This window comes from Erpetoichthys calabaricus, chromosome 10 (genome assembly GCF_900747795.2).
Source record: "Erpetoichthys calabaricus chromosome 10, fErpCal1.3, whole genome shotgun sequence".
Taxonomy (NCBI): domain Eukaryota; kingdom Metazoa; phylum Chordata; class Cladistia; order Polypteriformes; family Polypteridae; genus Erpetoichthys; species Erpetoichthys calabaricus.
This window is the reverse complement of record NC_041403.2, coordinates 165,891,677-165,909,042: the sequence shown is the minus strand read 5'-3', so window position 1 is coordinate 165,909,042 and position 17,366 is coordinate 165,891,677. Positions and strand designations below refer to the sequence as shown.

Sequence of the window (17,366 nt, the reverse complement as noted above, 5' to 3'; positions counted from 1 at the left end):
TGCCTCGAAACCTTTATTTCTTGGAATGGTTCAAGCCATCTTTTCATTGTGCCATCATGCACAATTTTTGTTTGTCTTGTTTATTAAATGGAGCCACCCGGCTGGTGCCCCAACATTCAAAGCCTCTCTGGTATTCTGTGCACCAGCCACAAATTTTTATATTCACCTCAATAAAAGTACAAGTACATCTGTGTGTCCATCTGGCTGCTATGTCTTTGTCATTCCAGATGGAGCATCACAAACTATGGTAGTAATAAAGTGCATGGTATTTGTCATTGTAACAGATAGCACATGACGAAAATTAACACTGCTTTTACAAATACTACACCAAACGTCATATAACAGACACATATGAATTGCATGTGCTATTCCAACAGATGGCACACCACAAAAATGAACACTTTTACAAATCCCATACCAAATGGAATATAATAAAAACATATCAGTTACATGCCTCATTTAAACAGATGGCACATCACAAAAATTAACACTAATTCTATGAATCCCATACCATATGGCATATAACAGAGACATGAATTGCATGTGCACCACAAAAATGAACACTTTTACAAATCCCATACCAAATGGCATATAACAGAAACATATCAGTCACATGCCTCATTTCAACAGATGGCGCAACACAAAAATTAACACTAATTCTATGAATCCCATACCATATGGCATATAACAGAGACATGAATTGCATGTGCACCACAAAAATGAACACTTTTACAAATCCCATACCAAATTTGACCTGGAAGTACTTCCAATGGGCTATGCCCTATAGCACCCAAAGTATTCCCAGGTCCAAGAAAGAAGAATGTGTTTAACCTCATCCAAGAGAGTTGGGGTCGGGTGGTAGAGGACAAAGTTTGCCTGGAGGTGTGGAAGGAGAAAGATAAAGAGAGAAGAAGAGAATTGGGCCTGTGTTTAAAATGATAAGAAACCTTTTTGCAATGTATTTGTATAAATAAATCTGTATTTGCACCCAGGACTTGTGCCTGTGGTTTGGGGTGCTGCGATGCCCTATGCGATGGTCCAAATATATTTACTGTATATATAATCTATCTATCTATCTATCTATCTATCTATCTATCTATCTATCTATCTATCTATCTATCTAAGATAGATAGATAGATAGATAGATAGATAGATAGATAGATAGATAGATAGATAGATAGATAGATAGATAGATAGATAGAGTCCACCTGTGGTCGGTTCAGTTGATCGGACTGATTAGGAAGGCACACAAACACGTCTTTAGAAAGTTCCACACATGGTCTAGCAAAAAACAAGCCATGTTGTTGAAGAAATTGCCTGCAGAGCTAAGAGACATGATTGTGTTCAGGCACAGATCTGAGAAAGGAAATAAAAACCTCCAGCAAGCAACACTGAAGGCTCAGTTCAGTTGTTTGCACTTGATCGGGAAAGGCACACACCTGATAGGTAATAAGCCATGTAGGGACAGGGGATGATTAGAGGCCAGAATGACCAAGTTGTGACAAGCAGTTTAGTCAGAACATCAGAAAACAGCCTACTCTTTACATAAGAGCTATCCTTTACAATCACAGAGTGTCAGGACCTCAATTTTACGTCTCATCCAAAGCACAGCACCATTTCTACAGCACAATGTCACTGTCATCGCACTGGGATCCATTTTTACATTTACATTTACAACATTTAGCAGACGCTCTTATCCAGAGCGACTTACAACAGTGCTTAGTAGTCTACGACTGTTCTTCAGTCTTTAAGGCTAGGATTAAATCTACTGTCATTAAACAAGTTACCGCTGACCAAGTTGTACACAAAACCCTGCTAGAAGAAAATAGTAAGTTGTTAGTACATTTTTTTTTTTTTTTTTTTTTTGAGAAAAGGGTAGAAAAAAAAAAAAGTATGGGGACTTTAGTCCCCCAAGTGCTGTTGAAAGAAGTGTGTCTTCAGACGACGTTTGAAGACAGTGAGGGTCTCCACTGTTTGTACAGCAAGAGGAAGTTCGTTCCACCACTGAGGAGCCAACACTGCAAAGAGTCTTGATGCATGTCGTCCTCTTCTTTTAAGTAAGGGTGGTTCGAGACGAGCAGTGCTTGATGTTCTGAGAGAGTGAGAAGTGACACGCTGCTTAACCAGTGCTGATATGTAAGGTGGTGCAGTTCCAGTTTTGGCCTTAAAGGCAAGTGTTAGGGTTTTGAACCTGATGCGGGCAGCCACAGGGAGCCAGTGCAGGTTCCGCAGCAGAGGTGTAGTGTGTGAGAATTTGGGAATATTAAAAATGAGTCTTGCAGCTGCATTCTGGATCAATTGAAGTGGTCGTGTTGCCTTTAATGAAAGTCCAGACATCAGAGAGTTGCAGTAGTCCAGCTTAGAGATGACCAAGGTCTGGACGAGAAGCTGGGTAGCCTCTGTAGTGAGAAAGGGGCGGATTCTCCTGATGTTGTAAAGAAGATATCTGCAGGACCTGGAGAGGTTGCTGATGTGTGGAGAAAAAGACAATTCTTCATCTAGAGTGACACCAAGACTTCTTGCCGTTTTTGAGGGGACGATAACCAAGTTGTCAAAAGAGATTGCAAGGTCAAGATTCGGAGATGAGTTGCCTTTGATGTACAAGAGTTCAGTCTTGCTGGGATTCAACTTGAGGTGGTGGGATGTCATCCAAGAGGAGATATCAGCAAGGCAGTTTGAGATGCGGGTTGAGACCTGCTGGTCATCGGGTGGAAAGGAGAGAATGAGTTGAGTGTCATCCGCATAGCAGTGGTAAGAGAATCCATGTCCAGCTATTACCTTCCCAAGAGAACCTGTGTATAAGGAGAAGAGAAGGGGTCCTAGGACAGAGCCCTGAGGAAAACCAGTGGTCAGTCTTCGTGGAGCTGACTGGGAGCCTTGCCAGGCAACCTGGAATGTCCAGTCAGCAAGGTAAGTAGCAAACCATTGCCAGACAGTGCCTGAGATCCCAAGACTAGAGAGAGTTTCCAGAAGTATCTGATGGTTGACCGTGTCAAAGGCAGGACTGAGGACAGGTTGGTAGATCTGGCTGTGTGAAGTGTTTCAGAGACAGCAAGAAGTGCAGTCTCGGTAGAATGAGCTGCTTTGAATCCAGACTGGTGAGGGTCAAGAAGGGCGTTATTAGACAAAAACACATTAATTTGGTTATAAACTGCTCATTCCAGTACTTTAGAAAGAAAAGAGAGCAGGGATACTGGTCTGTAGTGGTTAATATCTGAGCAGTCCAGAGTAGGTTTCTTAAGAATTGGTGTGACAACAGCAGACTTAAAGGCAGTGGGAACATGGCCAGTCGTTAGGGAGCCATTAACTATGTGTGTGATGTGTGGGAGAAGATCCTGAGAGATGAGCTGAAACGTACTTGAGGGGATCGGGTCGAGTGAACATGTTGTGGGGTTGCTGGCCATCAGGATCTGAGACACTTCCTCGTGAGAAAGTGGAGTGAAGTGATGAAGCTGGGTAGCACAGGTCGGTTGAGAGTGGGTGGGCAACATGTCAGTCTGAGGGAAGGAACTACAGATAGTAGCAACCTTATCCTCAAAGAATGTAGCAAAGTCCTCTGGCGAGAGAGCTGGGGAGACAGAAGGAGATGGTGATTTAAGCAGTGAAGAAAAGTGGCAAAAAGTTTGCGAGGGTTGGATATGGATTCATCAAACTTGGTTCTGTAGAAGGAAGATTTGGCAGAAGTTAGGTCAGTAGCAAACTTTGATAAGAGAGATTAAAAAGAAAGGAGGTCACTGTTATGATGCGTTTTCCTCCATCTTCTTTCTGCTGCTCTTAGTTGTCTGCGGTTGTTTCGTAGTGTCTCCGACAGCCATGGGGTCGGAGGAGAAGTACGTTTTGGCCTGGAAGACAAAGGGCAGAGTTGATTAAAAGAGTTGTGGAGAGAGGAGAGAAGACTGTTGGTAGCAGACTCAACAGTTGCTGTGCTTGGTTCAGCACAGTTAGGGGGAGATAAGGATGATAGGACAGCTGAGGAGAGAGAAGATAAAGAAAGAGAATTGAGATTTCTGCGGGTAGTCATGGGGGTAGAAGGTGGTTGAGAAGAGTAAGTCAGAAGAGGAAATCTGAAGGACAGAAGATGGTGGTCAGAGACATGTAGAGGAGTAGACAATATATTGAACATAGGAAGTGATCTGAATGATACCAGGTCAAGAGTGTTGCCAGCTTTATGGGTTGGGAGAGAGTCACCAAGAGATAGACCAAAGGACGACAGAAGCATCACAAGTCCACTGGTGTGTATTCCGTCTCTTGGAAGGTTGAAATCACCGAGGAGCATATTCAGATCACAGGGTCAGTGCCCACTGCTGGCCTCAGCCTTCACCTCTTCCAGCATCAACCCGAGCTGTTTCCTGGATGGTCTCCCATTCAAGTGCTGGCCGGGCCTGAACGTGCTTAGCTTCAGATGGATGACCTCTTCTGGTATGGCTGCTGGCTAAATTGCTCTTTGTTTATCTATCACATGATCTTTTTCATATCTATCTAGTACACAGTATAGTGAATTTCTTACCTTTTTTAATATTTGCCTATCTATTTTATAGCACCTTTCTACCTATCATACCATTACATTCAATTACATCTTTCTATTATGTGGTATTTTTCATATTTATGTATCTATCTATTATATAGTGTCTTTCTATCTCTCTATTATGCAGTTCCTTTAAATTCTGCCTCTCTTTCTCATAAGGTCTCTTTTATCTCTATATCTATATGGATGGATATATATATCTATATACTTTTAAAAAATTATTTCTATTATATGGTCTTATCTATGTCATATCTATTATCTACATACCAGCTGCCACCCATCAAAAACCCGCATCAGAATCACTCCATCCCCAACCCCCACGGGTTCGCCCACATAGTAGTGAAACAGGACATTGAGGAAGGCTCTGCCTGGGTCCCCACTCCTGACGTCTCCTCGGCCCCGCAGCCTTTGTCTCGGATTAGCGTGAATATATTGCTCCTGCAAGCGAACTATGATTCTTAGCTCCATGAGAGAAGTCGCAAAATCAACCGGAATGTTCAAGCAAATTCTAGAAAAGAACCCGATCTAAATCCGCTAAGTAGTCTTTTCGTTCGCTAGCTAAGCGGATGTAAGACACGCCCTGAGGCCGGCGCGTGAGTGAGGAGGGCCCCGCCCCCTTTCCTCTTGGCCTGCGGCGTCTCTCTCGGATTCGCGCAAATAAATCGGTAACGCAAGCGAACAAAATCAACCGGAATGTTCAAGGAAATTATAGAAAAAAAACCCGAAATAAATCCCCTAAGTATTTCTATCACGAAAAGCGGACAGACACACAGACGTTGGATTTTATATATATACAGAGAGATATAGTGCCTTTCTGTCTATCTATTATGTTGTTTCTTTAAATTGAATCTATCTTTCATATGGTCTTTTCATATCTATTTATTTATGATGTAGTGTTTTCTATCTATTGTACAGTTCCTTTAATATCTATTTATCTCTCATAGGGTCTTTTTAAAATATCTACAGAACACATTTAACTGTGACACGCCGAGAGGAAATGCATTTTTTTCTCTCAAAGTCGTTTGCTTTTTTTTGTTTACTTCTAAACAACGAAAAGCCACTTTAGATCTGTCACACGTCAATTCTGTTAGGATTCAATGAAGGCGATTGCATACCCCCCGGCTAAATAAGAACATAACCATTTCAACACTGAAGATCTTGGATATGCGGAATAAGGAATTTCCCCCAGCCTCTTAGCAAACACAGTTACCACATCTGCCAAAGAGGCGTTTATCGTAGAGCCGGAAGACCTCTACCAGTATGTGAGAAGTTCCACGAACCCCTTGAAGGCCCTCGAAGCCACTCCCGGATTGCGCAAACGTCTCGGTATGAGCCAAAGAACAGCGCAACAGGCGGGCGGCCGCCCAAAGCCGGCGAGGCGATGTCAGGGTTACTGCGTGACTCTTGAACGCCGTGTGAAGCTCCATCTAGTGTTCGCAGTTGAAGATGCAGTCTAATAAATTACCGAAGAGTGCCGTTCACAAAGGCGTTTGGGTAAAGGATTTAATGTCTCACTCTAGTACAGTATAGGAAGCCTGTGATCCGTGATGGTATTATAACCACAACTCTGTATGGACATCAAAGCCTGAACAATAACTGGGCAGTCACATTATGGACGAGAACAAATGTCAACCTATAAGAAACACTTAAAGTTACCGATCACCTTTTCTCACTGAGACGCATCGTCCTCAATTGTTCTATTCTCTCTCTGGCATATTCTTAATTAAAGCAACTCGGCATGCGATGGAGCATCATGGTCTTTCTTAACGGATTATAAAAATCGCCTAAACTCTGATAACTGTATTTATTAACGTTTGACATCGTGGGTGCACACGGCACTGGAAGGGCATCATCTTTGTTTTCATGTTGTGAACTTGGTGACCACATTCGGTGGCCAGTGGCTCTCTCTCTCTCTCTCTCACAAATCTATGGTTTTGCTTTGGCAATAAAATGAAATCACGCTTAAAATTTCTGACACGGACCTTTCCTGGGCTGTGTGGGTTCCCTTTCATTTGTAGGCTTCTTTGCATATGAATTTGGTTCTTTGGGCTTTTCCATTATAAAGCATGTGGACAAAACCAAAATCTTTAATGTGTACTACACTGAAAAAAAATACCCCCCCACCCAAAAAAAAATGAGGCAGCAATTTGTACTCACCTAATTTGGGTAAATTAAGCCCCATGTTTAAAATGAGTAAAGTAAACCCAAATGAAGCATGTAAAACACATTCAAATAAATCAGGCAAGCTCTAACTAATATTGCAAATTTATTAGGTCAAAGTCACAAATGGAAATCAGGTAAGAACTACTAAATCATATTTAGTACTTTTTTATCACATCCTAAATTTCATCAACATATTAAGCACTAATTGCTTTTCACATAATAAGACTGCATGGTAGAAGCATCCATTTTCTACACCAACTTATGCAGGGTAAGATTGCAGGAGCCCATCCTGGCAAGCACAGGCAGGAACAACCCTTGGACAGAGCACCAGCCTATCAGAAGGTGAGCAGATACCCACCCACCCCCAGGCACCCACCCACCCGGGCCAGATTAGCCTCACCAGTCCACCTAACCTGCATGTCTTTGGACTGTGGGCAGAAACAGGAGCATCCGGAGGACAGGGGGAGAACATGCAAACTCCACAAAGGGAGTAACCGGAATGTGAACCCCGGTCACCTTACTGCGAAGCAGCAGCGCTACCATTGCACCATTGTGGCACAGGACATATCTTCCTGGAAAGGCACTAAATAATAATATACAGTAGTTTGTTCATAATGTTTAGATCAGCGGTTCTCAACCTGTGGGGCGTGCCCCCCTGAAGTAACAAAAAAGGGGGCGCAAATGTTGCCATATATGGCGAAATTTCGCTATTCGTAGGGAAATTTTAAACTTGTAGCAGTGTATCGGCAGCAAAAAATATAGGAATAAATTTTATTAGGGTTTCAAAAAAATGTTAGGGGGCCACGATTAAAACTGTTATGAAAACTCGGGTCGCAGATACTCAAAGGTTGAGAAACGCTGGTTTAGATGAAATATTTAGGTACTAGCTGAGCTACTTGTCTTAGATGGATTGATATGCAAGTAATCAACACAGGCCTCAGCATTAACATTTGCAGTGCGCCAGGCAATGAATATGTCTCTGTTATGTGCCATTTGGTATGGGATTTGTACAAGCAGCATTAATGTTAATGATGCACCATCTGTTGGAATGACAGAAACACAGCGACTGGGTGGACACACAGACACTTATCCTTTTATTGAGGTGGAAGCATAACCACAGAAGGGACAGCACAGTGGTGCAGAGGTAGTGCTGCTGCCTTGTCGTAAGGAGATCAGGATTTGAGTCCCAGTTGCTCTCTGGGTGGAGTTTGCATGTTCTCTCCATGTTTGCGTTGATTTCCTCCAGGTGCTCTGATTTCCTCCCACTATCCAAATACATGCAGGTAGGTGAATTGGCAATGTTATATTGGCCCTAGTGTGTGCGTGTGTGTTTGTCCCGAGTACGATTTGGAGTTGCTGCAATGAAATTTCGGCAAAATGGACTCGCCTGCCTTTTTTTTAAATTGATTTTCGGGGTGTCTTTGAATTCAGCCTTCTGTCGGTTCATCAATTTTAATTCCATCCTTTTGTTCCTAACACATTACCATATCAGTCCATAGCAGTAGAGAGAGCCAGCAGGACTTTTTTTTCCCATTGAGATCTGATGTGCTTTCAAAGTGGTCCTTTAATTTTTTTGAGCCGTTTATTTAAAGTAATGATTTCTACCATATTCCACTCTGACACTGGAAGTATTCCTGATTCTGGCAGAAAAGGGGCCACCTCTGTCCACTGAGAAGTCCGAGTCGGGAGGAGGTGGATGAAATTGCATGGGAACTGAAGAAGAAGAAACTTATTGCTTGTTGTGCAGCCTACAAAGAAGGAAACTGAAACCCTGTGTGTGAAATAAACGGCTAGTAGCTGAACCCAGGACTGTGTTGTGTGGTTGTGTCTGGGGGTTTGGGGCTCTGCAAAGCCTCCTGCAGGTTACAGTACAAATAAAAACAGCACCCACATGGCGTCCCCAGGACCACTGGTTTAACATTTGGATACTCCAGGACAGAAAAGCAACTCTGTTATGATTGTGTCAGCAGGTCCGTCACTTTCACGAAAGACGGGTATCAACTATAATACACTATACAGCATGAGCGGGCATTTTAAATTTACAGTGAAACTTCACCTGTGGGTTTTTTGGCATATAGAGAAAAAGAAGCACCAGAGACAGGGAGGGTGTGTTAACTAGGGGGTCCAGAAATTATTATTTCTTTTATTACTTATTATTTGGCTGATGTCTTTACCCCAGGTGACTTTCAACGTTTGGCAGATACAATTGGTTACATTTCCTTTTTCGCACAGGTTGGTTAAGTGACCTACTCAGGGTCACACAGTGTCAGCAGCAGGATTTGAACCCACAACCTCAGGGTTTGAGGTCTAAAGCTGTAACCACTACGCCACAATGAGGTGTCTGCCTCTTTCATTTTAATGAATTTTCAAAAGACGTGATTAATCATACAAGACAATAATCAAGTCAAGTGAAGTTGGGGAGCATGCACTGGTACAGTGCATCACCGCACCCTCTACACAAAGAAACAACTCGGGATCCCGGTTTGCAACCCCCCAGGCAGACACACAGTCCAGTCCCACCCTCTGGAAATGACCCTCTATCTGCTGCAGCCAGGTGTTACGTGGGCGACCCCTTGGTCTGGTCCAGCCACTCAGGTCCCCAACAATGAGGATCTTACGAGCTGGATCACCCTTGGGGAAACGCGCCACATGGCTGTAGTGCCGTAACTGACGCTCCCTCACAATGCAGGTAATGTGCGTCATTCGGGACTCCATGAGCAACACAAAGTCAAACCAATGGTACCCAAGGATTTTCCGGAGAGACACACATGAAGGAGTCCAGTCTTCATCTCAGGTCACTGGAGAGCGTCCATGTCTCGCAACCATATAGCAAGACAGGAAGCACCAGGACTCTAAAGGCCTGGACCTTCATCCTTTTGCAGATATCAGGAGCACCACACACCCCTTTCCAGCGATCTCATGCCCACCCATGCTCTCCCAATCTGTCTACTGAATTCATAGGAAGAGTCACCAGAGACATGAATGTCACTGCCAAGGTAAGTAAACCTCTCGACATGGTCGACACTCTCTCCACAGACAGACACACTGCTGAAGGCTCTGCCCAAGAGCTCATTAAAGGCCTGATGTTAGTTTTTATCAGGACACTCGCACGCCCAGACACTCAGACTCCTCGCATAGTCTCTCGAGCACCCCGATCAGAGCCTCCATTGACTCTGTGAAGATCACAGCATCGTCATCAAAGTCAAGATCCATGAACCTTTCTTCACCAACAGATGCCCCACAGCCACTGGACCCCACAACCTTGCCCAACACCCAGTCCATACAAGCATTGAACAGAGTAGGAGCAAGAACAAGACAAGACAATAATAAATACCTTTATTACACAGTGAAGATATTCAAAAAGGTTTCAATTGATCCATTTCTATTATAAAGTGCCTTTCACAGAGCGGATCATAACACACCTTTTGACAGAGCAACACCACATAAGGTTGAGTGCAGATCTGTTACGCCTTCTGCGGTCTATTTATACAAAACACCACACTACAAGCGGAGAAGAACCGTCCTTGAAAACAGAAGTGGCAGCAGTAACTCCTGAACGCTGCCTCGTGATGACACTGCGCTTTTTCTTGCTGACTTCCGAAAGCATCTTGACTAATGTGCTGTGCTGCACTGCTTCAACCATCTGATTCCTCACATGAGAATCAAGAGGACTTATGGGTGTGCCTGAAGATTATGCAGCAGTAATGAAAATCCTTCCTTTTCTGAGCCTGCTGATTCATTTCAGGGTCACAAGAAGTCGGTGATGCACCTCCTTTATCTCCTGATGCACGACTACACCCTTAAAAATAAGAGTTCTAAAATGACACTTGACTGACTTGTGTGGGCTCCTCTGCTTGAGCCATTTCTTTCTGTGAAGGGTTCTTTGCATATGAAATTGGGGTCTTTCTGTTAGTATGTGGAAAAAAATAAGAAGTGTCTAATGGAAAGCTGGGCTACCTAGCAGACCTGTAGTTACCCTGTGCTGTTATGAGCAGGAAGAGCCCTTGTACACTAAGCCAGCGTTTCTCAACCTTTAAGTATTTGCGACCCGAGTTTTCATAACAGTTTTAATCGCGCCCCCCTAACGCTTTTTTGAAAGGAGCCCACTAATACCAATTTGTTCTTTTTTAATTAATGATATATCATAGATGCATATTTTAGATAGATAGATAGATAGGTAGATAGATAGATAGATAGATACTTTATTAATCCCAAGGGGAAATTCACATACTCCAGCAGCACCTTACTGATACAAAAAAACAATATTAAATTAAAGATTGATAATAATGCAGGTAAAAAAAACAGACAATAACTTTATATAATGTTAACGTTTACCCCCCCGGGTGGAATTGAAGAATTGCATAGTTTGGGGGAGGAACGATTTTCTCATTTTTTCACATTTTATTATACCTACTTAACTTTAATCGACATTTATCTAACTCTATATTTATTTTTCTAGTATCAGAATGTAGTTTAAGTTAATTTCTTTTGGTTTCAATAGATGTATTTTTCATATTTTTGATTCTTGTTTTCTTTTTTTCACATCTTCACACCCCCCTTTTTTGTTACTTTGCGCCCCCCTGCAGTTTGAGAACCACTGCACTAAGGAGCCCATTGGTATTTTATAAACCTCCTATTATTTATTCATGGTTATTTATAGAGTCTGTTACTGAAAGGATCTTTCTGGAACATTCACGTGGATGTTTTTTTAGGGAACCAAAAATTGTTGCCCTATGGCATTGCTCAGAAGAACCACATTCTTCTTCCTCTTCACCTTTTCTCCACTTCTATGTGGGGTAGATGTTACTCAATCAACCTTCTCCAAACAGCTCAGTCCTGCACCTCCTCACCAGTCAGGCCCTTTTCCTTCAGACCTTCTTTCTCCTCTTTGGCTTCCCTCGCTTTCTCTTCCCCTCTACCTCCATTCTCTTTTGCCCACATCTTCATTGTCTCTCCTCATCTCGGGTCCATGCCACTTCTACCTCCTTTCCTGTACTTTCTTAGATTTCTTTCCCACTTTTGTCGTACCTCCGATCGTCTCACGTCTTATCCTGTCCTTTTTGTAACTTCACACATCCATCTCCATATTCTCATTTCTGCCACCATACATTATTGCAGGTCTTAAAAATGTGACCTTTACCCTTTGCCTTATTCCTTTGATCACACAATACTCCTGGATACCTTTGTCCAGTTGTTCCACCCACACTGCACACTGTCTCTGCATTTAATTCTCCATCTTGGGCAGAGTGGTGGCTCTGAGGCGAGGGATTTGCACTGATAATCGGAAGGTTGCCGGTTTGAATCCCGTAAACGGCAAAAGTGACTCTACTTTGTTGGGCCCTTGAGCAAGGCCCTTAACCCACAATTGCTCCGTCCTGGGTATGACATTAATCTGCATCCAGCCCTGCATGTCGGCCCTCCAACCTGCAGGGAAAAACCTGGGGGTTGGTGGCAGAACTGGCACTCCATCCACCATAAAAAACCTCATACTGTTCCATTCCATCTGAACTGGTGTGGTGCTGAGGTGTCACCCATTGCATGGCTGCACTCGGGTCCTAATATGGGATACAAAGTTGGCTCGTCATGTGATGGGTGCGGCAATGCGCTGTATCAGCGCCTGATCCTAACCCCTCTCTCTCTCTTGGGTTACCATCTTAGATCTGGGGTGTTGAACTCCAGTCCTGGTGGGCCTCAGTGGCTGCAGGTTTTCATTCTCACCCTTTTCCTAATCAGTGACCAGTTTTCACTGTGAATTAACTTCTTTTTCCTTTCATTTTAATAGCCCTGTTTTTAAGGATTCAGTCCTCTGAATTGATTCTTTTCTTCATTAAATGACAGCCAAACAGAAATGAGTCGTTAAACAAGCCAACAGATGACCAGCTAAATTGGGGCTTCAAACTCCAACCAATTTCACTAATCACTTTCTTAATGAGAAGCCGATTCTTGCTGGTAACTAAACCCGTTATTTAATTCCATGGCTTGTCGATGCTCTCTTTCTGCCACAGGAAACATTTTCCAAAACTTTTTTCTAAGAACACCATCAAAATGTTTTGGTGACCTGGGAGATCAACCTTACTGAGACCACCACCTTTCTTTATTTTCAGATACTGTTTGGTGGGCACAGGTTAGCTAGTCATGTGGCGGCATGTTTTATGTCTCATTACTGTTTGGCTGCTCAAAAAAAAGAAACAACAAAGTATTCTGAGTCAAGTGAATTTAAATTAAGGCAAAAGACGTTAATCAGCAGCAAACACTGGTCCCTAATTAAGGAGATGGTTAGAATGAAAACCTGCAGCCACAGCAGCCCTTCAGGACCGGAGTTTGACACCCGTGACTTACACAAATCACAGTCAATTACATCTCATCAGTCTGTTTCGCTGGCCCTTTAATGTGCATTCAGAAAAGTGCTCTATTATGATACTTGCATTTAGATTAAATTTGGAAATGTGTTTTCTTTGTCATAGTTTCAAACACATAACTTTGCTTCAAAAATAATTTTCAGACTGTCTTTCTGTGATGGCATCAGACACAGCAGTTGAAATTTACGAGGCAATAACAAAAATAAACAAAAATATACATAAACATTACACCAATAACAATTTCTAGGAAGATAAACAACTAATTTTTGCGGTGGGTTGGCACCCTGCCCGAGATTGGTTCCCTGCCTTGTGCCCTGTGTTGGCTGGGATTGGCTCCAGCAGACCCCCGTGACCCTGTGTTCGGATTCAGCGGGTTGGATAATGAATGGATGGATAAACAACTAATTTACAATTAATAATTTCCTTTCATTATCAATCCAAATTCATTCTTGTTCTGCGCAGAAAACATCCCCACCTATTACTTGTACACTACACTGGTTCTGGATTTTGCAGAGTAATTATATTATACTAATAATCAGAATATGGGTTATCAGTGCATCTATACTATATTCTTGTCCAGTTGATGCTTCTAAGTAATTATATGTGAAAATTATTGCTGTTTCACTATATGTGAATGAATCTATGCAAAATGTATCTTAATTTTTCTCTATGCGTTATTTAAATTTTTTATTTAAATAGTTTAACATAATAAGATATGTTGGAGGTAGGGTTGCCAGATTAGAAAATTAGAAATACGGGACACTCTTAAAATCTCTCTCTATATTACTATACATATAAATTTATACATGCCCCCTACACACCCAGACCAATATATTATATAAAAGTACAGACATAAGTTTAAAACAGAAAGCAAGGATTTTAATGGATTATGAGGAAAACAAAAGTAAAATCATTTGTAAATTATTTAATACAAGCTAAAAAAAAATTCTGTAAAAGTGAAATCATTTGAAAATATTAATTTAATACAGACAACAGAGAAATATTATTATTATTTAATACAGGGAATACAGATAACTAAAAGAAATTCTGAGAAAATGAAATCATTGCAAAATTCTTATTCAATAGAGACTATATAAAAATGTAAAGGAAAATAATTTTGAAAATTATTATTTAATACAAACAATACAGAAAATAAACTGAAAATTTTGTTTCATATGGAGAATATGAAAAAAACTGAGAAACTTATATGCAAAATTTTCTTAACAGACCGCACGAGAACTGAGCTTGTACCTTTAGTTATATTTCACTGATGATTTGGCTTTTGTTAACAGGTCGTTGTTTTTTAACACCTCTCTATAAAATTCTTTACATTGACAGTTAAGATTCCATGACGGAAGTAAAAATATATTTTAATTACGAAATTTGAAAATGAACTAAATACGGGACATTTGGGTGTTCCCGAAAGGTCAGTACGGGACAGGTGACAAAATTATAAAATATGGGACATGTCCCGTATATAAGGGACGTCTGGCAACCTTAGTTGGAGGGCGGCAAATTGAAGCTCAGCCCCGCCCCGAACTACGTCACTGGAGTGGAGTTTGCATGTTCTCATCGTGTCTATGTGGGTTTCCTCCCGGTGCTCCGATTTCCTTCCACTGACCCAAAACTTGAAGGTTAGGTGACCTGGCAATGCTAAATTGTCCCAAATATGTGTTTGATGTGTCTGCCCCGCGATGGACTATGCTCTGCTCGCAGGAATAGGCATCAGCACCCCTTGCAATCCTGGTCTGGATTAAGCGAGTTACACAAAATTAACATTTAAAGATACTGCGAAAAAAAATGCATTTCTCATTTTTTTAGACGTAAATGTACTTATCACATATTTATAAATTCAAAATATAAGAAGAAAAAGACTAATTAAACAATTAGATCATTTAGAAGTAAGGCGGAACCATTTGTTTGTGAAACTGGTTTAGAATAAAATCCCCCCAAACATACTGGTTGTCCAGGACTTAACTTAGTAACCCGTTGCTTTAGAAAAATATGACAAAGGGGTAACAATGAAGTAACTTCAAATAAAAGTATTTCTTTAATAACACCTTTTGTCATATACGATTCTAATCACCTTTGCGCCGAACGAGTGGCTACTGCACCGCACAAACTCCTCGAAACTTGGCAGCTCGACGTCTCTCCTCCCTGACTTAGTCATACCAGTGTAGCCCCGCATCTTCTCCCATTGGCTGCAGCCCGCGACTCCACTCCAGGAAGTAAGCGACAACGAGCCCCGTCGCTCAAGGGCGGGAGGCCAAATCTGAAGCGTATGATTGCGTGTTTTTTCGGTGACGTCACTAAATCCCTGCCCATTTGTTGGTCCTGATTGGCTGTTTTAACAACATGCTACAAAGTGCTTGCCCTTTGAGGACGCTGGTTTCCGGCTGTTCTCGTTGGCGGGCGGTCTGTGTGTGTTTTTTTTTTTTGGTGGGGCGCGTTGCTGTCAAGAAAGATGGCGAAAGAAGAATGCGAGGTGAACCGGTTAGATCGAGTAGCAGCGGAAAGGAGCCCCGAAACCCATGGACCTGACCCGGGAGACTTGCGGCGTGGAGCTCGGGAGCTGGCAGCTTTGTATTCATCCGGTAAGCTGACGCGTAGCCAAGGGTGTTAAACGTGTACAGTAGACGAGAATCGCGGGGCGGCGGTTGCATGCGAATTAGCCGGCGTTCGTGCAATGGGACCCCGTTACATGTCAGTCTGTCTGCCTGCAGGGACACCCCATGCCAGTGCTGTGCCATTCCAGTCATTTCGGGTGTGTGTAACGTATGGAATGTACACCGGTACACAATCACAATGGTTGTGTGCATCTTGTTGTCAGCTGAATTATTTAAGCGCCCCCGTCTTTTAAATGTACGTGCCAGAAGCAGCGTTGACACTTAAGGTGTGTGACGTAGTTCGCTGTAGAAACGCAAACCTAACAACTGAAGATGCAGTTTGTAATGCTGGAGGCGCGTTCCACACTGGCATTCCCTTACTTCCCGTTTTGTGCAGTTTGTGAAGTTTCAGGATTACTAAATCTGCTCACCTCCCCATTGTACAATGTAACAAATTGAAGAAGTGGCCCTTTTGCAGCACCTCACCTCTCTGAAGTTGAGGGATAAATAGAACTTTATTTCTTTCCAAGGGGAAATTAGGCTTTTAACATAAGCTCTTTAAATGCATACATAAATAAATAATAGATAAATAAGTATACACACCGGAATGACTACAAAGCAAAAAAATTCAAAAGAGAGAAAAGTTCTCACTTGGCTGTCAAGGTCATATGCACTATGCAGATATTGCTGTTATAAAGGAGCCCCAATGCTGTTTCTTGACACACTTCTGCTGAGTAATTCGTTGGGTGGAAAGTCTTCAGTGTTTGTGTGTCAGAGAGAGCGTGTGCAGCATTGTTCATAATGGCACTTGGTTTTGTTTTAATTCTCTCCATCACTACTAACACCAGAGATTCCAGAGTGTGTCCTATAACTGAGGTTGCCCTTTGAATTAGCCTGTTGATTCAGTGGGTCTCTCTTCAAGTGATGTTACCAGCCCAGAGCACCACAGCATAGAAAATCTCACTGGCCATCACAAAGTTATGGAAGATGTGAAGGATGTCCCTTCCTTCATTAAAAGAACACAGACTTCTAAGGGAAAAGGAGCCTGCTCTGCCCTTTCTTATGTAAATCTTCTTGGTTCCGAGACCATGTCTGACCTTTCATTAATGTGGACCCCCAAGTACTCGTAAGGAGTGAACCACCTCTACATCCACTCCTTGAATAGTGACCTGACATAGAGTCTCTTTGGTGGAGCAAAAGTCAGTTAGCAGTTCCTTGGTTTTGCTGATATTAAGATGCAGACCATTCTCTTTACACCACGAAACAAACTTTTCCACCTGACGCCTATACTGTGTTTCATTCCTGTTATCAATACACCCCATAAGTGCATAATCATGTGAGAATTTCTGCAACTGACATGACCTGGTGTTATATTTTTAGTCTCGGGTGTACAGAGTGAAGAGAATATAAGACAGGACTGTTTCCTGTGGTATTTCAGTGTTGCTGACATCTGCATCAGAAACAGTCCTTGAGTTTCACAAACTGAGGTCTTCCCAGTAGGTGGTCCATTATCCAGGACAACAAAGGTTCATCCACCAGCATATATCCGAGTTTACCCCATAACAATGATGACTGGATGGTACGGAAGGCACTGGAGAAATCAGAAAACATAATTCTCACAGTGATGCCAGCTTTGTCGAGCTGAGAATAAGCCTTATGGAGGAGTTTGTCCAATAGGCAAACTGTAGTTTATAAATTAATTCTAATTAATTA

At 42.2% G+C, this 17,366-nt stretch overlaps 1 protein-coding gene and 1 long non-coding RNA gene across 2 annotated transcripts in view; both read left to right on the top strand.

The window, feature by feature from the left end:
* The window catches only part of LOC127529313 (uncharacterized), a 232,405-nt gene that overhangs the window by 94,659 nt on the left and 120,380 nt on the right, over nucleotides 1–17,366 (top strand). The window lies entirely within an intron of this gene.
* The window catches only part of LOC114659762 (ubiquitin-conjugating enzyme E2 variant 1), a 60,703-nt gene continuing 58,806 nt past the window's right edge, over nucleotides 15,470–17,366 (top strand). The window contains exon 1 of the mRNA XM_051932419.1: nucleotides 15,470–15,641. Coding sequence (XP_051788379.1) covers nucleotides 15,512–15,641 — 130 coding nt within the window. The 5' untranslated portion in view covers nucleotides 15,470–15,511. The remainder of the gene's footprint in view (nucleotides 15,642–17,366) is intronic.